This window comes from Ovis aries, chromosome X, assembly GCF_016772045.2.
Source record: "Ovis aries strain OAR_USU_Benz2616 breed Rambouillet chromosome X, ARS-UI_Ramb_v3.0, whole genome shotgun sequence".
Lineage (NCBI taxonomy): Eukaryota > Metazoa > Chordata > Mammalia > Artiodactyla > Bovidae > Ovis > Ovis aries.
In genome coordinates, this window is record NC_056080.1 from 94,842,255 (window position 1) to 94,860,883 (window position 18,629).

The 18,629-nt window shown below is 53.5% G+C and overlaps 1 protein-coding gene, 1 long non-coding RNA gene and 1 pseudogene across 2 annotated transcripts; 1 reads left to right on the forward strand and 2 right to left on the reverse strand.

Annotated features, from left to right (window-relative positions):
- Positions 1 to 3,892: 3,892 nt before the first annotated feature.
- Positions 3,893 to 5,596, reverse strand: LOC132658859 (uncharacterized). Its single transcript, XR_009598943.1, has 2 exons — positions 5,144 to 5,596; positions 3,893 to 4,588 (listed from the first exon to the last, which is right to left on the reverse strand). It is a non-coding gene; the product is annotated as an uncharacterized LOC132658859 (long non-coding RNA).
- Positions 5,597 to 5,737: 141 nt separating this feature from the next.
- On the forward strand, positions 5,738 to 7,866 carry SOX3 (SRY-box transcription factor 3). Its single transcript, XM_027963360.2, has one exon. It carries the CDS (start codon positions 5,747 to 5,749, stop codon positions 7,100 to 7,102), a length of 1,356 nt encoding a protein of 451 aa, XP_027819161.1. The 5' UTR covers positions 5,738 to 5,746; the 3' UTR covers positions 7,103 to 7,866.
- Positions 7,867 to 18,042: 10,176 nt separating this feature from the next.
- LOC101114684 (U6 snRNA-associated Sm-like protein LSm3) lies at positions 18,043 to 18,339 on the reverse strand (annotated as a pseudogene).
- Between the last annotated feature and the right edge of the window lie 290 nt (positions 18,340 to 18,629).

An 18,629-nucleotide genomic window follows, 5' to 3' on the forward strand; every position in this document is an offset into this window, starting at 1 on the left:
CGAGAAATGGAATCGGGGTGACCGCAACCGGGGCGCCAAAACGCCGGCGCGGCCGGGCCTCGCCGCAGACCTCGCCCTGTCGCACCGTCTGACAGCCAACCCGCGCGTCAACGGGGCGGCCCGAGGCTCGGCGGCCTCCGTACCTGGCAGGCGGCGGCCCGCTCGCCGTTCCCGGACCGCGCGTCCTCCGCCCGGCTCTCCGTCGCCAGCAGCCGCCCCGGAGCCTCGCTCGCCCGCCACTCGGACGACGGCGCCAGAGCTCCCGGCCCACGGGCGCTTCTGCGTCTCAGCCGCTCGGGCCACGCGGCTCCGCGCCGCGGAGGGGAAAGCGCGCGCGGGGTGGGACGAGCGTGGCCCTCGGCGGCCGGGGCGCGCCGCGGTCCCCAGCCCTCCGGGCGCTCCCCCGGGCCGCCGCCGCTCTCCGCTGAAGGACGCGGAAGTGGGGGGCGGGGTGGGGCGGTGGTCTGCTCCCGCGCCGGGCAGCGCCGGGTAGCCCATAGTAGGTTGTGCGGCCGAGGTTTAGTGCCAAGAAAAGCAATGACGGCCGGCAAGGCAGGGGAAGAGAACGGAGAGATTCCGCGCATCGAATTCCACAGCTCTCCTCTCTCTTGAAAGAAAGTGAAAAGGCGAAAAAGAAAAGGAAAAGGCGGTGGGGGGAAGGAAAACAGCTGTCTGCTGTCTTGAGATTTAAAATTTGCTCCAGGGCGCGCTCTCCCCAAACCCCCAGCCCCGCTATCCCGCGCCCCCTAGGGCTGGGGCCGACGGGCCGGCCGGGTCCCACGGGAGGTGCCGGGAGGTCCCGTGACCAGACGGGCATCCTTCCCCGGGAAGCACCGCCCGCTCGATGGAGCCGCGCCACCACCTCCTCCCCGCAGGTCTCGATAAGCGTGTAGATGAGATACGGGGAAGTGGAATAACTCCAGCCACGTTCCATACAGATAACGATTTTTTGATTGTTTCCCCAGGCCCGATTTCTGGCAGGCCACCTCGCCGCCGGAGAGGGCCGTGCCTTTGCAGCCACAGAAGGAAGGAAGGAAGGCGACTGGCCCAGCGGGAGGGCAGGGTAGGGTGCTGGGTGCCGGGAGGCTGCTCCGCGGGGGGCGGGTCCCCGCAGCTCAGAGGGCTGAGCGCGTGTAGGGGTTGGGGGCGAGGCCGGCAGATCGACTACAGTGACCCGGAAGACGCTCCGCCAGTGGGACCCAGTTCCCGGGCAGATCCTCCTTTCCCACGGGGGAGGTGGCTGTATTCGGGTGGCGTTTGGCAGTGCTCGCGTTTTGAGGTCGGCAGAGAGGGAGCTGAAGGTAGAGATTGCCAAATTCCTGGCAGTGGCTCGACACCTAGTGAAAACGGCTGGCATCCTCGTCGTCACACCCTGCAGGTGGACAGGACTCTGCAACTGAGCGCCAAGGTCTGGGCCAAGGGGATTCCCCGTACCCACCGACCGCAGCTCAGCTAACTCAGGGAAGCCAATTCGGAAACTCTTTTAAAAGTACACCCTCACTCCTAAAAAGCGCTACATCAAAGTGCGATAGAATACAGTTGGCCCGCCCACTGGAGACTTTTTGGTACCCTGAGGACCGTGTCACCGCACACCTTGGTGGCTCCTAGTAAGCTTTCCTTGGAGAGCGTCAACTAGGCTATTACTGCAAACTGCACCGCCAGCCTAGGACCGTCAGCTCCTTCCCAGATTCTGAAGGACGAGAGCTTTATTGGGAGCTGCAGGGGGGGGGGGGGGGGGGGGGGGATGAGAGGTGCTGCGGGTATCAGACTGAGACCTCGACAGCTGCGAGGTGCTCGGCTGTCTCTTCGAGCCTCGTTGGAGATCTGGTGACCTTTGCGACCTTTTGCGGGAGATGATTCTACAACAGACCTAAGCTCCGGATTTCGTGGTCAAGGCCCTCGATCTGGGGCCTAAATACACCCTCTTGGCCAGGAGCCAGAGCAAATAATGAAGGGTTGTTCTCAAGGAAGAAATAAGAAAAAAGACTGTCTCTAGACCGGCAAACTTCCCCCACCCCTTGCTGGCAAGCAAAGCTTCTCTGAGGGTCTTCGGGATAAGTTTTTCGCACTTCCTCAAAGCTGGACCCCTCGCTGGGCTCGACTGCACTTGAAAAAAGGCGAACACTTGACTCTATTGTCAGGCCGCAGCTCCCGGAGCGGACACTGATACACACCCATTCCATCCCACCCAGCACGCAAAGGGCACCTCTTCTAAGAGGCGGGGTCCTAATTGAGCCGAAGACTCGGGGAAAAAAGCCCGCCTTGAGCAGTGGCGGAGCAGGGTTCCACGGGGGCACCCCCGCGCGAGCCCTGGGACAGCCCCTCCCCTGCTCGACTAGTAGCTCTCAGGCCAAGTGCTAAGGAGTTCACTTTGCAGATACGACGCTCCTGGGACACTGGATTTCCGCAAACCGCAGGAAGGCAGAGTTGGAAACGCCCTAGGCACCCGGAGCCTGCAGGGCCACCCACACTAGAGCCTACCCCACCCCCCCGAGTTTTGCCATCACCAGCCCTCTAAGGAGAGTCCCACTTCTGCCCGCAGCGATGCAGCTGCCTCTCCTTGGAGGGTTGGGGCGACCTCGAAGCCCCGTAGGGAGAGAAGGGGCGCCTATAGGTGAAGTTTCCAACTGAAGCCAACAAACGGCGCTGTTGCCACGCCCTGGGTCCTGGAATCCCCAGGCCCAGCCCCAGTCCGAGAGAGCCAGAGCTCTCTCCAGAGGGTGGGGAGAATGGGGACGGCGTGCTTGGCCGAGTTCTCTACCCGCCGTCCGGGGGGCTCTGTTTGCCGCCCAAGGGCTCCCGGAGGCCCCGAGGGAGAGAGAGCTACCGAACACGCTCTCCTCCAGCAAAGAGTGGAAGGGACTCTTCCCGAATCACGCTGTGTCCCTCTGCTTTCCTCGCGGGGTGCAGGTGCGGGTCGGAGACACCGGTTGGGGCTCCACCGGACGTCTAGCTTCCCCGCGGGCAGCGCCTGTACCGAGCACCCTCGGGCGGTAGTACCTGCCGTGAAGCTTCTCCCGACCCGAAAGGAAAGTCGTCGCTTGGCCGGTGCCTGCGCCGGTACTGCTAAGAGAACTGTTTCCTTCTGCCTTCCCTCCATCTCCCCACCCCCATGATGGTAATCTCGCTTGATTACTGAAATGGTAGTATGGGCTGAGAACGTGTCCTCTAAAATGTTTCGAAGGTACGTCGGTGTGACACTTGACTTGGGGCTGGGCAGACAACCCCAGAGCTACCAGGCACAGAGATCGGTTTAATCGTCACCTCCGAGGGAAGCCAGGAGTGTGGGAGAGGGTGTCTGATCCTAGCAAGATTGCCATAAATCTGGAAGAAGGACCTTAATGTGAGAAGGAGCTTACCTAAACCGCGGGATGGGTGTGAGCAAGCGACAAACAGCTGGGAGCAGTGACTAGTTCCCCCAGATAACCTGCTGCGGCGAGAAGCGCCGGCCGGGCACCGCACCCCTTGCCTAGGCAAGTAGGCAGCCCAGGCGCTGTCACCACAACGGCTTACTTGGGTCCTAAAACTTGGAAAGAATCCTGACATCTGTCAGGCTACTGGACGCCAGGCTGCGCGTCGGTTGGGTAGTTTCCTAAAACGCGCTTCACTTAGCAACAGCCTCAGAGGCCCAGAGAACCTGAGAGAGCTTCTGGAAAGGCGGCCAGAAGGGCAGGGCTACTGCACAGTGACTTCTTGGGGAGAAGGTGGGTTTGCCCAGGAAATTTTGTCTGTGTCACCCAGTCTGGCAAGAAAACAGTTGCAGGTGGAGACTGTCGAATCACTTCTGTTTTCTGAAACATGCCTTCCAGTCCATGTCAACTTAAGTGCACATACCCGTGCGCGCGTGCGCGGGCGTGCACACACGCGCACACACACAGGACTCATACACAGAACCATTCCACATAGTTTACTTCAAAAGCCTAAATGCGTAGAACCATTCAAACGATCGCAGCAGCCCTTGACTGTATACGTTCGCTTCCTTCCGCCCAGAAGAGCAACAGAACCAAGTGGAACCCAAACTTAAGAGGCGGGTTTCGAGACCCCAAACTTCCAGGAGACGTTGTTGCTGGGAGCCAGGATTCTGGTGCTAGCGGTCCGTGGGCCCCAGGGCGGGCTGGCCTGCTCTGCGTCCCCCAAGTCACAGCGGGTTACTTTATAATTTGTGCAAGAAACGGGGAAGCAAGCTCCTGGCACACAGGCTTCCCAGGATCGCTGGGTCTTGCATTATAAGGAGCTAAAAACCTCGGTTTGGAGCTTTTTTTTTTTTTTTTTCCCACACTTAGGATATACGCCTTTCTTTGGGTTCCACATCTTTCCACGAGGCTAGGGGGGGTTGGTGGGCCACACAGTGGGAACACTTATTTCAGTCTCTGCCACCTCTGCCCGGGGTTGGCTTTTCCTTCCCACCGGTCGCCTCGGGCGTCTCCGGGAGTTGCAAACGCTGAGCCACTAGCTTGGGCTGGAGGCGACGATAGTCGGGGTGCCAGCTACCCGCTGCCGGGCTTCCCCGCGCCGCTATTCTTCGGCAGACAACCCCGACAAGCGGTTGAATGTGGCGCTCCGAGTCTCGAGGCTCCGGTCCGGAAGGCTATTTAAAAAAAAAAAAGAAGAAGGAGGAGGATGGCATCCGTTAGCAGCGCCTGCTCCCCGGGGAGGCGGCGCGGCTGCGCGGCGAGAGCAGCGCTCAGTGGTCCCGGCAGGTGCGCGGCCGGTGGAGGGGGCGCCCCAGGACGGCCTCGGCTCCTCTCGGGCCACCATCCCCCCCCTTCAAGAAACTTTTCTTTCACTTAGAGAGGCTCTGTGTTGCCATGAAAACGGATTTTCCAAGGGGCCCGACCCTCCCCCTCAGGGGCATCGGACTGGAAAAACCGAAATGGCCAGAGAGCAGAGACAAAAAGGGGCCGCTAAACGGGGGCCGGGAGAAGAGAGCTGAGGCCGGTTCACTCCTCCGCCCCCAGCCCCAAGCACTCCCCGCACCACCGCATGGGAGCGTCTCGGCCCGGCCCGGGCGCCGGGCAATCCACCGAAAGCTCGCAGCCCCAGTGTGCCCCGCGGTCCCGAAGCCTGTCTCCCGAGCCCCGCTCCCTGACCCCCGCCCAGCGCTGGGCGCGCTGGCCCGGGGCTTCCCGGCGGAGTGTCCTACCGAAACGGGGCCGATTCCAGGGAGGGCTTCTCGGAGCCCAGCACCGGAGTACCTCCACTGCGCCCCGAGTCTCCAAGGCCGCCTGGGTAGCTGGCCATGTCCTGTGTCCCTTAGCGCTGGCAGCAGAAGCGGTCGGAGTACCTCCGCGCAGACAGCGGGAAGCTGTGCAGGGTGGCCCTGGGACCGGACGCCCCCGGCCTTGACACAGTTGTTTTCGGAACCCCGTGGGCGCCCCCTGCCCCCTCCCCCCAAACCGGCTCGCGCCCCCTCCCCCCTCCGTCACCTCCTCGAGTTTCGTTCTTTCAAACTTTTTGAGACCCTAATTGGTGGTCCCTGAGCGGCTGTCCGGGACTCCCGCCTTCTGAATAACTCTCAACACGTCACCAGGCCTCAGAGAGGCGTGGGGGTGAACGAAAGGACTCCCCGAACTTTTTTTTTTTTCCAGCCTGGCCGAACAAGGGCTCCGTGATGATTGGCCAGGGCGCATCACTGCAAGCCTGTCAATCACCGGGCCTCCGGGTGGCGAGGGGCGGACCGAGCCCCAACCCCGGGGGATCCGAGCAGGTATATAAGAGGCCCGGCGAGCGCCCGACCAGACTGCGAATGCGACCTGCCCGAGACCACGCATCAGGTGCCAGCAGCCTGCTGGGTCCCGCTGACTTGGCGCGGACCACTGCGGCCAGCCTGCCCTTCCCGCCCGACCCGCGGGCCCAGCGGCCCCCAAGCGCCCCTCCGACGGAGTCCCCAGGCCTTTTCACCGTGGCCGCTCCAGCGCCGGGAGCGCCTTCTCCTCCCGCCACCCTGGCGCACCTTCTTCCCGCCCCGGCCATGTACAGCCTGCTGGAGACTGAACTCAAGAATCCCGTGGGGCCACCCACCCCAGCGGCAGGCGCGGGCGGCCCGGCAGCCCCGGGCGGCGCAGGCAAGAGTAGTGCGAACGCCGGCGGCGGCGCGAACGCAGGCGGCGGCAGCAGCGGGGGCGCGAGCGCCGGGGGCGGCGGCGGAGGCGGCGGCGGCGGCGGCGGGGGCAGCGATCAGGACCGCGTGAAGCGGCCCATGAATGCCTTCATGGTGTGGTCCCGCGGGCAGCGGCGCAAGATGGCCTTGGAGAACCCCAAGATGCACAACTCCGAGATCAGTAAGCGCTTGGGCGCCGATTGGAAACTGCTGACGGACGCCGAGAAGCGGCCGTTCATCGACGAGGCCAAGCGGCTGCGCGCGGTGCATATGAAAGAGTACCCGGACTACAAGTACCGGCCGCGCCGCAAGACCAAGACGCTGCTCAAGAAGGACAAGTACTCCCTGCCTGGCGGCCTGCTGCCCCCCGGCGCCGCGGCCGCCGCGGCCGCCGCCGCCGCCGCCGCGGCCGCCAGCAGCCCGGTGGGCGTGGGCCAGCGCCTGGACACGTACACACACGTGAACGGCTGGGCCAACGGCGCGTACTCGCTGGTGCAGGAGCAGCTGGGCTACGCGCCGCCCGCGACCATGAGCAGCCCGCCGCCGCCGCCCGCGCTGCCGCAGATGCACCGCTACGACATGGCCGGCCTGCAGTACAGCCCCATGATGCCGCCCGGCGCCCAGAGCTACATGAACGCCGCGGCCGCCGCCGCCGCCGCCTCGGGCTACGGGAGCATGGCGCCCTCCGCCGCCGCCGCCGCCGCCGCAGCCTACGGGCAGCAGCCCGCGGCGGCCGCCGCCGCCGCCGCCGCCATGAGCCTGGGCCCCATGGGCACGGTGGTGAAGACGGAGCCCAGCTCGCCGCCGCCCGCCATCGCGTCGCACTCGCAGCGCGCGTGCCTCGGCGACCTGCGCGACATGATCAGCATGTACCTGCCGCCCGGCGGGGACGCGGCAGACGCCGCCTCGCCGCTGCCGGGCGGCCGCCTGCACAGCGTGCACCAGCACTACCAGGGCGCCGGGACTGCCGTCAACGGCACGGTGCCACTGACCCACATCTGAGCGCCCGCCGGCGCTCGCCGCCCCTCCGCCCCACCCCGCCCCTGCACCCCCGAGTGGGGACGCCTTGTTGTTTAGCTTTGCTTGCCTGGGACTGTTGCCTTGTTCCGATGGTGGGGAGGACGGAAAGTTTGGCTGTAGCTGTCGGGGTTTGTACGAAAGCTGAAAGGAGTCCGGAGCGGCGGAAATGGGACTTTCTCGAGCTCGCCGTCCCCTCGCCGCCTTCCCTCCCTTCCCCTTCTGTAGGCTGGGAATCCGCTGTGTTGTTTGCTAAGAAAAAGCCTCCCCCCACCTCCACCTCCTCCTCCTGGGTTACTGGGTTTTTCTGTTGCGTTTGAAAATGTTGTCGCGTTAGTTTGCTGTTAGCCGAGGAGTGAGTGAATGGGGCAAACGGACTTGGGTGAGGCTGGCCTGAGAACTGCAACGCCTCCTCCCCCAGTCGCGTTGCATCTGTTTTCCTCGTGGGCTCGGGGTGGGGGGGTGGGAACTGACCGCCGCGGCGCGGCAGCCAAGGCCGATGTTAATTTATAGCCAGGTGTGCGTATGTCTCCCGCCTCGCCGCCCCTGGCCGTGGGACAGCTTTCTGTCCAGTCCGCATTTAAGCTGTTGAGTTGGTGATTTCTGCCGTGATCTGTTTGATATTTCGTCGCGCTAATGTATGTGGATTTCGTTTGGGTGGTAGGGCTAAGGGGCTATTTTGTTTCAGGGTTTTCAAGGTTTTACTCAGTTCCTAAATGAGAGATCAATAAATTTTATAACCAACATAATGGAGTCGTGGTAATTTTGCGGGCCTGAAACTTTAGGTGCGGGTTAGGGAGGGAACCAGTCCTCGGTACTGCGACCGTGGTCGGGTCCCGGGGCCGGGGGTGGGGGGCCTGGGGGGAGGCGAGCGTGATCTGGAACGGTTTCTTCTGTAACTACTGGTGATCGCAAACACGGCGTCTCCCGGTATTTTCAACTGAAACTCCAAGGAGAAAGCGATTTGTCTTTCCGGGAGCGAGCACACTCAGGCGGAGTCTAGCACCCCGCGGCCACGCACTTGTTGATCGCGGCGGCGGCAGCGGCCACGCGGGGCGGGGAGGGGCGGCCGCGGAAACTGGCCCCGAAAGGGGGCACATTTACCTTTGTGCACTGGGGCGGGAAGACATTAGAGTCAAGCCAAATGATTTACAAAACGAAAACCCTTCAGAAATCTCAGCCTATTAAACAGAAATAGTTCAGGACTTCCTAGCAGGAAACGAGTACATTTCAACCGAGGTTGGCTGAAGCGGCGGAGCCAGCATTCAACGCTGGAAGCTGTGGTTTTCAGTAGTCCACCTTAGATCTTTGCAAAGATCTCTGAGACTCCTCCGATGGCTTTCTCTTTTTGACTTGTCACTCCGGCCCACTGACTGGTTTTTTAGAAGAGGCTCCCTCTCAACCCGAGCCTCTAGCTAGTTTTCGACTCCCTCCCTCCCCCCACTCTGCCTCCATCCCTGACCCTTGGGATTTCCACTGTGCCCCCCGAAAGGCCTTTGGTTTCGCTCCTGGCCACTCGGCCCCAGTGAATCTGTTTGAGGCCTAGGAAGAAAACAAATAGAACCAGTGTTTTTTTACCCCCTCCTCATCTGTTTGAGGTGATTTCCTTAATCCCTCTAATCCTGTTACCTCGCTATCCCAGAATAACTAAACTCGGGCTTTCCAGTAAGCGCGGCCTGGTGAACTGTGTTTTATCCTCTTCCACTCCTGACCACAGGTTTCTTTGCTTGAGGTCTGCTGGACTCGGGGCGACAGGAACTCCCGTTAAATTGGTCCGAATTCCACATTTCCAGCCGGCTTCCTTTGTGCGGGCTGACCATTCACCTGCGAGCCGGGGCGGGCTTCGCGGGGGGTGGGGGGTGGGGTGGAGGAGGGGCGGGGGCTTTCTGCGGCTTCGGGGGTCGTGCCCGCTTTTTACACCTCACTGCGGATCCCGGAGACTTAAGCTCACCACGCCTCTTGGAGAATGGTCGGGTCTCCCTGGAAGGCGGCACAACCCCTCCCCCGCAGGCGCTGGCACTGGCCTCCCCCGACGGTACCGCACAGGGTAGGAGGGCTCCTGGTCGTGATGCACCGACCCCGGCTCATCGCCCTCCACCGGGTGCTCCTCCCCGGCGCCTGCTGCGTCCGGTGTGGCGAGGCCTCACTACCTCTCGCTCCCCTTCCCGTCCCACGGATCCCGGGCCCCGCCAAGTGGGTTGGCGCTGCCAGTCTTGCTGCAGTGACTGGAGAGCAGGGTCCCAGGCTACCAGGTTCTCCGCCACCCGCGATCCGCGTCCAGCGGGGAGGGGGTGGGGCGGGAGGCAACTCTCTGGTCATATCCACCCCCTATTTGTATCTTTCACAGTGTTTGGGCGTCCGTAAAAATACCTGTCCGTCGGTTACTCTGGGTTCAAATTGCTACCAATTGTGGACCCAAGTTTGGTCTGAAAGATTCCGGGCAAGGGAGGGTTGAAAACAAGCAATTCCGCCCCACTGAGGGGGCGGTGCCAACGCGGGAATAAATTGACACCGCTTCTTTCCAAGAGTCCATTGTGCTGCTGCCTTCTTAGAAGTGCCAGGGTCACCCTTTCAACCGGTCTCACACGCTACTGGCCCCCCCTCTCTAAACATCCACGGCTTTGTGCGCTACTTTGTCCGATTTCCAAATTGCCTTTAAGAGAAAGGATTTCATCAATCAGCACATCGGAGGATTTAAATATAGATGAAAGATAATTGTTTTTTAACTTCAGCCACAGGGAAGAGAACTACACTGGAGTGCAACTTCCATCCCCTGGGCCAGAGTTTCCAGACTAGCGCAACCCCCACCCCCGCCCCCACCTCTTCCACTGCTCCCCCACGTCTATGGGGACAGTTGCCCCGCAATCTGTTTTCTAGCTTAGGGTTCTGGTCAAATTTCACTTGAAATAAGGGTTCTGAGGCTGAAATGGCAACAATAACAAAGTCTGGTCAAGCCCCAACTCCTGCCTTTGGGGGCTTGTTTTACACATGAGAAAACTGGCCCCTGCAGGGGAAGTGACAGCGCTCAAGGTTGTTTAGCTGGTCTCTGGCTGCACGGGGGAACCGGACTCCCAGGCCTGGTGGACGCCTGACTCTGCCACAAGATGGAGAGCAACTGATGAAATTCCAGCTCCAGCTGCCTCTCAAGCCCTTAATCTAGTGGGGTCTCTATAGAAAAGATGTAATTCCTGACATACAGACACCTAGTGGCCAATGCTTGGCGAATGGTGAAGTGATGGCTGCATCAGGTCCTTACAGAGGGAGAAACACAGTCCATCTTTAGCGTCTCCTGACAGGAGCAGAGTTATCTTTTGATGGGAATTATCCCAGGAACAGGGGAGCCTGGTGGGCTGCCGTCTCTGGGGTCGCACAGAGTCGGACACGACTGAAGCAACTTAGCAGTAGCAGCAGCAGCATCCTACATGAAGATGTTCTTTCCTGGCTTGTCTGTATCTCTCCCCTCATTAATCTCCTGTCTAGAAATCTACAGGGGGAGAGGGCATCCAAAACGCAGGTATAGATTTATAAACAAAGACTTTCATCACAGACCTGCTTGCGATAGTAAAAGTTATACCCAACCCAACTGTTCAACAGATAGGAAAAGGTTATGTAAAATACCTTTCCCCCCAAAAGACTACTTTGCAGATATTAAAATTGTGCTGGGAGAGATCACAATGACAAGAAAATGCTTAAAACAGATCTAAAAGAGCAAGACGTGCAAAAGTATATTCAGTACGTGTGACCTATTGAAGTATATATGAGTCGAAAAACATACAAAAATGCAGGGTACTAATATGAATACTGGTTAGTGTTCCTTCTATTTATTCGTACTTCAATTTTCTCTGATAGGATTGTATCCCTGCTATCATCAGAAAAATCAGCTTTAAAATATATTCTCTCCCAGTCACAAATACGGAAGTGTTTCTCCTTGTGGAAGAAGAAAGTTCAAGCTTTCCCTTCATTTGTTTGAGGTAAGGGGGGTCAGGAGCCCCAGCAGCAGTAATTCCCCAGCTCTCCTCCAGATTGGGGGCTGCAGAGAACACAGCAGAGCAACCCCCTGCCAAGTGCCCTCATCAGTCAGCGGGAGCAGGAGCAGATTAGTGACGGCTCTGTCATTCTTCGGACCCACTCACTGGAGAAAAAGACCTCCTTGGGAGCCAAGCTGAACAGCTTGGACCGCGGGAAGCAGGGGCCATTGAGGAACCAGAAAGTGCACAAACCCAGGAGCCTGCAACTCACTGCCCTCTTGGGAGGCGGGGTTCGGAGCAAGCCCATGGGATGTGTCCTGGGCCAGGAGAGGAGGGACTAGATGAGCACCCAACTCGCACCCACACAGCCGAATGAACAAACACGGTCGGTTGTGTCCCTTCTCCCCGTCACTGCCTGCTGGACCACTGCCATGGCCTCCTACCTGTTTTCCCTGCATCCACTGTGCTCCTCACCAATCCACTCTCCCCGGAGTATCCCATCAACTTTTCAAACAGAAATCCTATCAGTGTCACTTCCTTTCTTCATAACCTTCTGGTGACTTCTTATTGTCTGATCAATGCTGTGTCCTTCTATGCCTCTCTCCTCCAACCCCCACCTCCCCTACTCCCACCTCAGGATCCCCCTGAGAAATGTTTGTTAAATAAATCATGGTTCTGGATGGTTTCATATCTAAATAAAGTTTGAAGTCCAGTAATTTTCCCAGATACAGATTATTATGCACTGTGCTGTGCTTAGTCTCTCAGTCGTGTCTGACTTTTTGCGACCCCATGGACTGTAGCCTGCCCAGTTCCTCAGTCCATGGGGATTCTCGAGGCAGGAATACTGGAGTGGGTTGCCATGCCCTCCTCCAGGGGATCTTCCCAACCCAGGGATCGAACCCAGGTCTCCCATACTGCAAGCAGATTCTTTACTGTATGAGCCACCAGGGAAGCCCTTACTATGCACAGTGCACATTTCTTCTTGCATCGGCAAGATTCCCCCAAATCTCCATATCAAGCACAGATTTCTTGGTGATTAAAAAAATCTACTAGCAAAAGTACATAAATTCTTCCCTGCCCCAGTGCTTTTGAATGTGCTGTTCCTTTTTCCTGGAATGTTCTGCCCCAAGCTCTTCCCTCAAATGGTCCAATGTTGTCTGCAAGGTCTCAGCTCAAACATCTCTTCTGGTGAAGGTGTCCATGAAGCTCTCCTCCAGAACAAGACAGGTGTCCTGTTTTAAACTCTCGCAACACTGGACCCTCTTCCTAGCCCTGATACCAGTGGTCATTTTACATTTATTTGTGTCTCACTCCTAGTCTGTAAGTTCCTTGAGGACAAAGACAGTGCCTGGTTTGTTCACGAATACTGAGCACAATGCCTATTCCATATTAGGCCCTCAAAAATACATGTGGAGTGTTTACTGTGTGTTTAAGGAACAGGGGCTCTGAGGACTTGATACTAACAGGATGAGTGCAAGCCTGTGGAAATCATCAAGAATGAACCTGTCACCTTGGCTCCATCCCTTACCAGCTGTAGGCTGTTGAGGACACCATTTACATGGAGCTTCAAGTGGGAACAATAATGTCTCTGGTTTGTTCTGAGGGTTCAAAAAAAAAAAAGATGCTTTGAGTGCTGAGCACAGTGTCTGGCACTCAGTCTTGTGCAGTATGTGTTATCAAGTTAGTGATGATTGTCACTTTCCTTAGCAGCCTCTATTGACTCTTCAGGGAGGAGCTAGTGCTTTCTGGTCAAACTCTGTATTTCCCACCATCACAAGGGATGTTTCTCATTGCTGAGGCCAGTTCTTGCTACAGAAAGAAGGCAAAATAAAAGATCACCATTAAAAATGAATGGATCCTATGACACCAAAAGCATAAGCACAAAAGAAAATAATGAGCTGGACTTCATAAAGATTAAACAGTTTTGCTTGCAAGGGCACCATCAGCAAAGTGAAGAGAAAACCCACAGAATAGGAAGAAATATGTACCAATCATATATCTGATAAAGGAATTATATCTAGACTGTATAAAGTCTTAAAACTCAATAATAAAAAAATGAAATTACCTAATTAAAAATGGGCAAAGGAAGTGAATAGTTTTTTCCAAAGGGAATATACAAATAGGCGACAAGCGCATAGAAAGATGCTCAACATCATTAGTCACTGAGGGCATCAAATCAAAACCACGATGAGATACTACTTCATGTCAACTAGGATGGCTGTCATAATTCTTTAAAGATAGGCACTAACAAGTGTTGCCAAGGATGTGGAGAATTTGAATCCTTATATAATGCTGGAGGGAATGTAAAGTGGTAAAGCCACTTTAAAAAACAGACTGACAGTTCTTCAAAAAGTTAAACATCAAGTTACAATATGACCCAGAAATTCTACTCCTAGGGCTAACATAAACATAGGTTCACACAAAAATGTGTGCCCTAATGTTCACAGAGGCATTATTCATAATAGCCCCAAAGTGGAAACAACCTAATTGCCTCTGAACTGATTAATGGATGAATAAAATGTAGTATATCTATGCAATGGAATATTATTCTACAAATAAAAAGGAATAGAGTACTGAGACTTCCATGGTGGTTCAGTGGCTATGACTCCATGCTCCCAGTACAGGGGGCCCAGGTTTGGTCTTGGTTAAGGAACTAGATCTGATATACTGCAACTAAGAGTTTGAATTCTGCAACTAAAGATCCCACATGCTGCAACAAAGACTGAGTGCAGCCAAATAAATAACAAATAACTATTAGAACGGAGAAGGCAATGGCACCCGACTCCAGTACTCTTGCCTGGAAAATCCCATGGATGGAGGAGCCTGGGAGGCTGCAGTCCATGGGGTCACTAAGAGTCTGACAGGACTGAGCGACTCCACTTTCACTTTTCACTTTCATGCATTGGAGAAGGAAATGGCAACCCACTCCAGTGTTCTTGCCTGGAGAATCTCAGGGACAGGGGAGCCTGGTGGGCTGCCATCTCTGGGGTCACACAGAGTTGGATACGACTGAAGTGACTTAGCAGTAGCAGCAACTATTAGAATTTTTTAAAAAAAATGAGTACTCATATCAATATATATACAAGGTTAGTATTCACACATGTATTACCTAGTTCTGCCAGCAGTGAGTAGGCCCAGAAACAATGACATCTCAGTAACAACGAACACATCTAAGTATCCAGGTCTTGGTTTCTAATATCATTCTTCAGTGAAAGGAAGTGGGGATCTTTGGGAAAGTGGCTGATTCTAGAACTGGGGCCAGAAATATACAAAGTGAGTCTAGAGCATCCTGCAGTGCCAAAAGGTAAGGAAAGGTAAGAAAGAAGGCAAAGAAGGAAGAGAGAAAGGGAGGAAGGAAGGAAAGATGAAGCCCAATAATGGAAGTGAGTCAAAAGGACATATTGTTTGTTTGTTAGCTGCTTAGTCATGTTTGACTCTATGCGACCCCATAGATGATAGCCCACCAGGCTCTTCTGTTCATGTGATTTCCCAGGCAAGAATACTGGAATGGGTAGCCATTCCCTTCTCCAGGGGATCTTCCCAACCCAGGCTTCGAACCTGGGTCTCCTGCACCGCAGGCAGACTCTTTATGGTATGAGCCACCAGGGAAGCCTCAAAAGGACATAGGAGCCACCTAAAACAGTTTCCAATGACCAAATCTGAATAAGTTTGAGCAACAAAATGAATAAAGTAGTACTGCATTATAATGCGGAGAAGGCAATGGCACCCCACTCCAGTACTCTTGCCTGGAAAATCCCATGGGCAGAGGAGCCTGGTAGGCTGCAGCCCATGGGGTCGCTAAGAGTCGGACATGACTGAGCGACTTCACTTTCGCTTTTCACTTTCATGCATTGGAGAAGGAAATGGCAACCCACTCCAGCGTTCTTGCCTGGAGAATCCCAGGGACGGGGGAGCCTGGTGGGCTGCCATCTATGGAGTCGCACAGAGTCAGACACGACTGAAGCAGCTTAGCAGCAGCAGCAGCAGAATTATAACCCAAAGATACAACAAATAGGCATCATCCACACTGATATAAATAAATAAGCAGGGACTTCCCTGGTGGTCCAGTGACTAAGATTCCATGCTCCCAAATAAATTAATATTTTTAAAATAAATAAATAAGTAAATACATGAATGAGGGAAGGGGAGGAGACAAATCTGTGCATAACTCCCCACACCTTAAGCGTGGGTTAGTCATAGTGACTACCTTCCAAAGAGAGCAGTATGGAAAGGGGGAAAAGAGTTAACATTGCAGCTGAGAAACTGAACAAACACTACCTTAGCCAAAAGATTAAAGTCAACATTGGCAATTACAAGTCATGTTGACAGTATGTACCTTGACATGATGTGACAAAAATGGCACTTTTCTGCTGTGGCCCCAACCCCATAATCAATCTAATGATTAGGGAAACATCTGACAAATCCTGACTGACGATGTTATTATTGTTTAGTTGCTTAGTTGTGTCCGACTCTCTTGTAACCCTGTGTATGGTAGCCCGCCAGGCTCCTCTGTCCTTGGGATTTCCCAGGCAAGAACACTGGAGCGGGTTGCCATTTCCTTCTCCAGGGGACCTTCCCGACTCTGGAATTGAACCTGTTCACCTGCATTGGCAAGCACATTCTTTACCACTGTGCCACCAGGAAAGTCCCAACTGAGGATACTGTACCATATATCTGACCAGCAATCCTCAAAACTGTCAAGGTCATAAAAAACAAGGAAAGTCTGAGAACCTGCCATAGCCAAGAGTAGCCTAAGGTGACATGATGATTCAACATAATATATGATGATTTAAAGTAATATAAATGTAACATGGTATTCTGGATAGGATCCTGGAACACTCAAATGACTTTAGGGAAAAACTGAAGAAATCTTAATAAAGCATGGGTTTATTTAGTAATAATGTATCATTGTTGGTTCATCAATGTCAAGCATGTACTATACTATTGTAAGCTGGTAATTGAGGAAACTGGGTACGGTATATGGAGAGTCTCTACTACAGCCTCAATTTTTCTGTAAATCTAAAACTGTTCTAAAAAGTGAAGTTCATTTTTAAAAAAGAAATGAAGTATTGATACATACTACCACATGAATGAACCCTGAAAACATTATGCTAACTGAAAAAGGCCAGTCAAGAAAAACTACACATTGTATGACTCCATTTATGAGTATCCAGAATAGGCACAACCACAGGGACAGAAAGTAGATTATGAACTGCCTAGGGTGAACTGTGATATTGGAGAAGACTCTTGAGAGTCCCCTGGACAGCAAGGAGATCAAACCAGTCAATCCTAAAGGAAATCAACCCTGAATATTCATTGGAAGGACTAAAGCTAAAGCTCCAATACTTTTTGGCTATCTGATGTGAAGAGCTGACTCATTGGATAAGACCTTGATGCTGGGAAAGATTGAGGACAGGAGGAAAAGGGGAGGACAGAGGATGAGATGGTTGGATGGCATCACTGACTCGATGGACATGAGTTTGAGCAAACTCTGGGAGATGGTGAAGGACAGGAAAGCCTGGCATGCTGAGTCCATGGGGTTGCAAAGAGTCACACATGATTGAGCAACTGAACAACAACAAGGTCAGGAGGGATTGAGAAGAACTGAGGAGTGACTGTTAATGGGCACAGGGCTTCATTTTGGCATGATGAAAAAGTTCTAAAATCAATTGTGATGATGGGTGCACAACTCTGAATATGCTAAAACCCACTGAATTGTACATTTTGCACAGATGAGTTTTATAGTATTGAATTATATCTCAACAAAGCAGCTATTTAAAACAACAAAAACAAAATGTTCTGGTGGATGACAGTAGGAGAGGTGTTTGGCAGGCAGCATGTCCAGTCCTAGGGGCTGCCATAAACACCAGGTGCAACCTCAAAGTCAAATGTACTCTCCGAACCAAAGCTGTTAGGGCAGGAAGAGTACTCAGTCTGGTGTTCTCATTTTATTGCTCCATCAAATTTAATTTGGGTTTGTATAGTAATAAAAGCCAATTCCATCTACTAATATTGCTAAAAGAATTCTCTCTGTTCACTGCTTTATTAATTGCTCAATTGAAATACCATGGATTATTTACAAGCACACAGTTTGAAACACTCAGAATTAGCCTGTGCACTCTATTGTAAAGCGACCTCCAAGGTGCCTTCTACCTTAAAGAATCTTGTACGAGTTTCTCAGTGCAGGAACGGGATATCTGTAATGTCAAAAGCCCCAAGCAGCTCAGCAAAATTGGAATGGTAACAAGCTTCTGTGCTCACACCCTGGGTAGGATAGTAGTGTCAACACCTCCAGCAGAGCTGATAGAGCTGTCTTTCAGTCTGTCTGCAGGCTCTGTTTACATTCTGCAGGTTAGCTGGAAACACTCTCACCACCTCCACCCCCTGAAAAAGATCTCTGGGTCAACTTGACATCTCCTAGACGCTCCATGTACTATATTTCTTCCTGTTACAAGCTCTCCTGCTATGTTGCTTTATATGATTTCTTTGCAAAGAATAAATTAGGCTGAGTGTGTAAACAACATATAAACTCTAGAGATGTTGCCAATAATTACAAGCAATGGAAATCACCAGCAGATGTGCATAGCAGTCTCTCAACTGGAGCTTGTCCTATTTGGAGAGGCTCAGGTACACCTGAAAGGTGGAAGGGCACGGACATTTGGAATCTTCAGTGAGGTGAAACTGGGTTGCAAATATGGCTGCAAAGTGAAGGGAAAGTATTTTATTTTTCTGCATCTTGGTGATCACATTTATTGGAAGGGGTAGAGGAAAAGTAAAAATGCCATATAGCTTAAGATTTTGTGAGTTATCTGCAAATCAGTTTATTTCAGGAGTGGAAGAATTCTTGGTTATTCCTTAATATAAAAATGTAGACAGTTTCTCTTTTGAATATCTTCTATGTTTAAAGTGGCAATCATACAAAATCTCCTGCTTTCCACCCTGGATAAATTCTTTGTTTCAGTCAACTGTAAATGGTGGGACCACTAGCACAACACCATCTCCCCAGACAAAGAGCATCAGAATTTTCCATTTTGTTTACTTATGTATCCCTTGAAATGCTTCTCCTTCACTTTCTATAGTTGCCACATTTCCCAATATTGTTCTTAAATATTGATCATAAGCATGTAACCTGCCTCAAAGTTCTCTGTTGTTTCTCCTTTTCACATAGATTCTTTCATCCAGGCTGAGCCTGAGAAGATCCAGGGGCTCTTCTATGGTGTTGGTAGTTTGTTGCCAGTCCATGCGGTCTGCCATGTTTGAAACCTGGAAAAGTATTTTGGAATGAGAGACAACTGCTTGGGAGAAGAATACATAGACGAAACACATACACACTCACCAACAGTTTTGTGATGATACAGGACAGTCTTTTAACTGCTGAACATCTCTAGGGTCTTGGCCTTGGTCTCTGCACGTTTAAGAGTCACCTCTCCATTGATCTTCCCAAAAGTTCAGTCTGTATTGTTTTCCTAAGCCTCAGATCTTTAGACCCAACTGCCTCTTGACTGTAGTACTGTGTACAGTCCATCAAACTTTGACTGGACCAA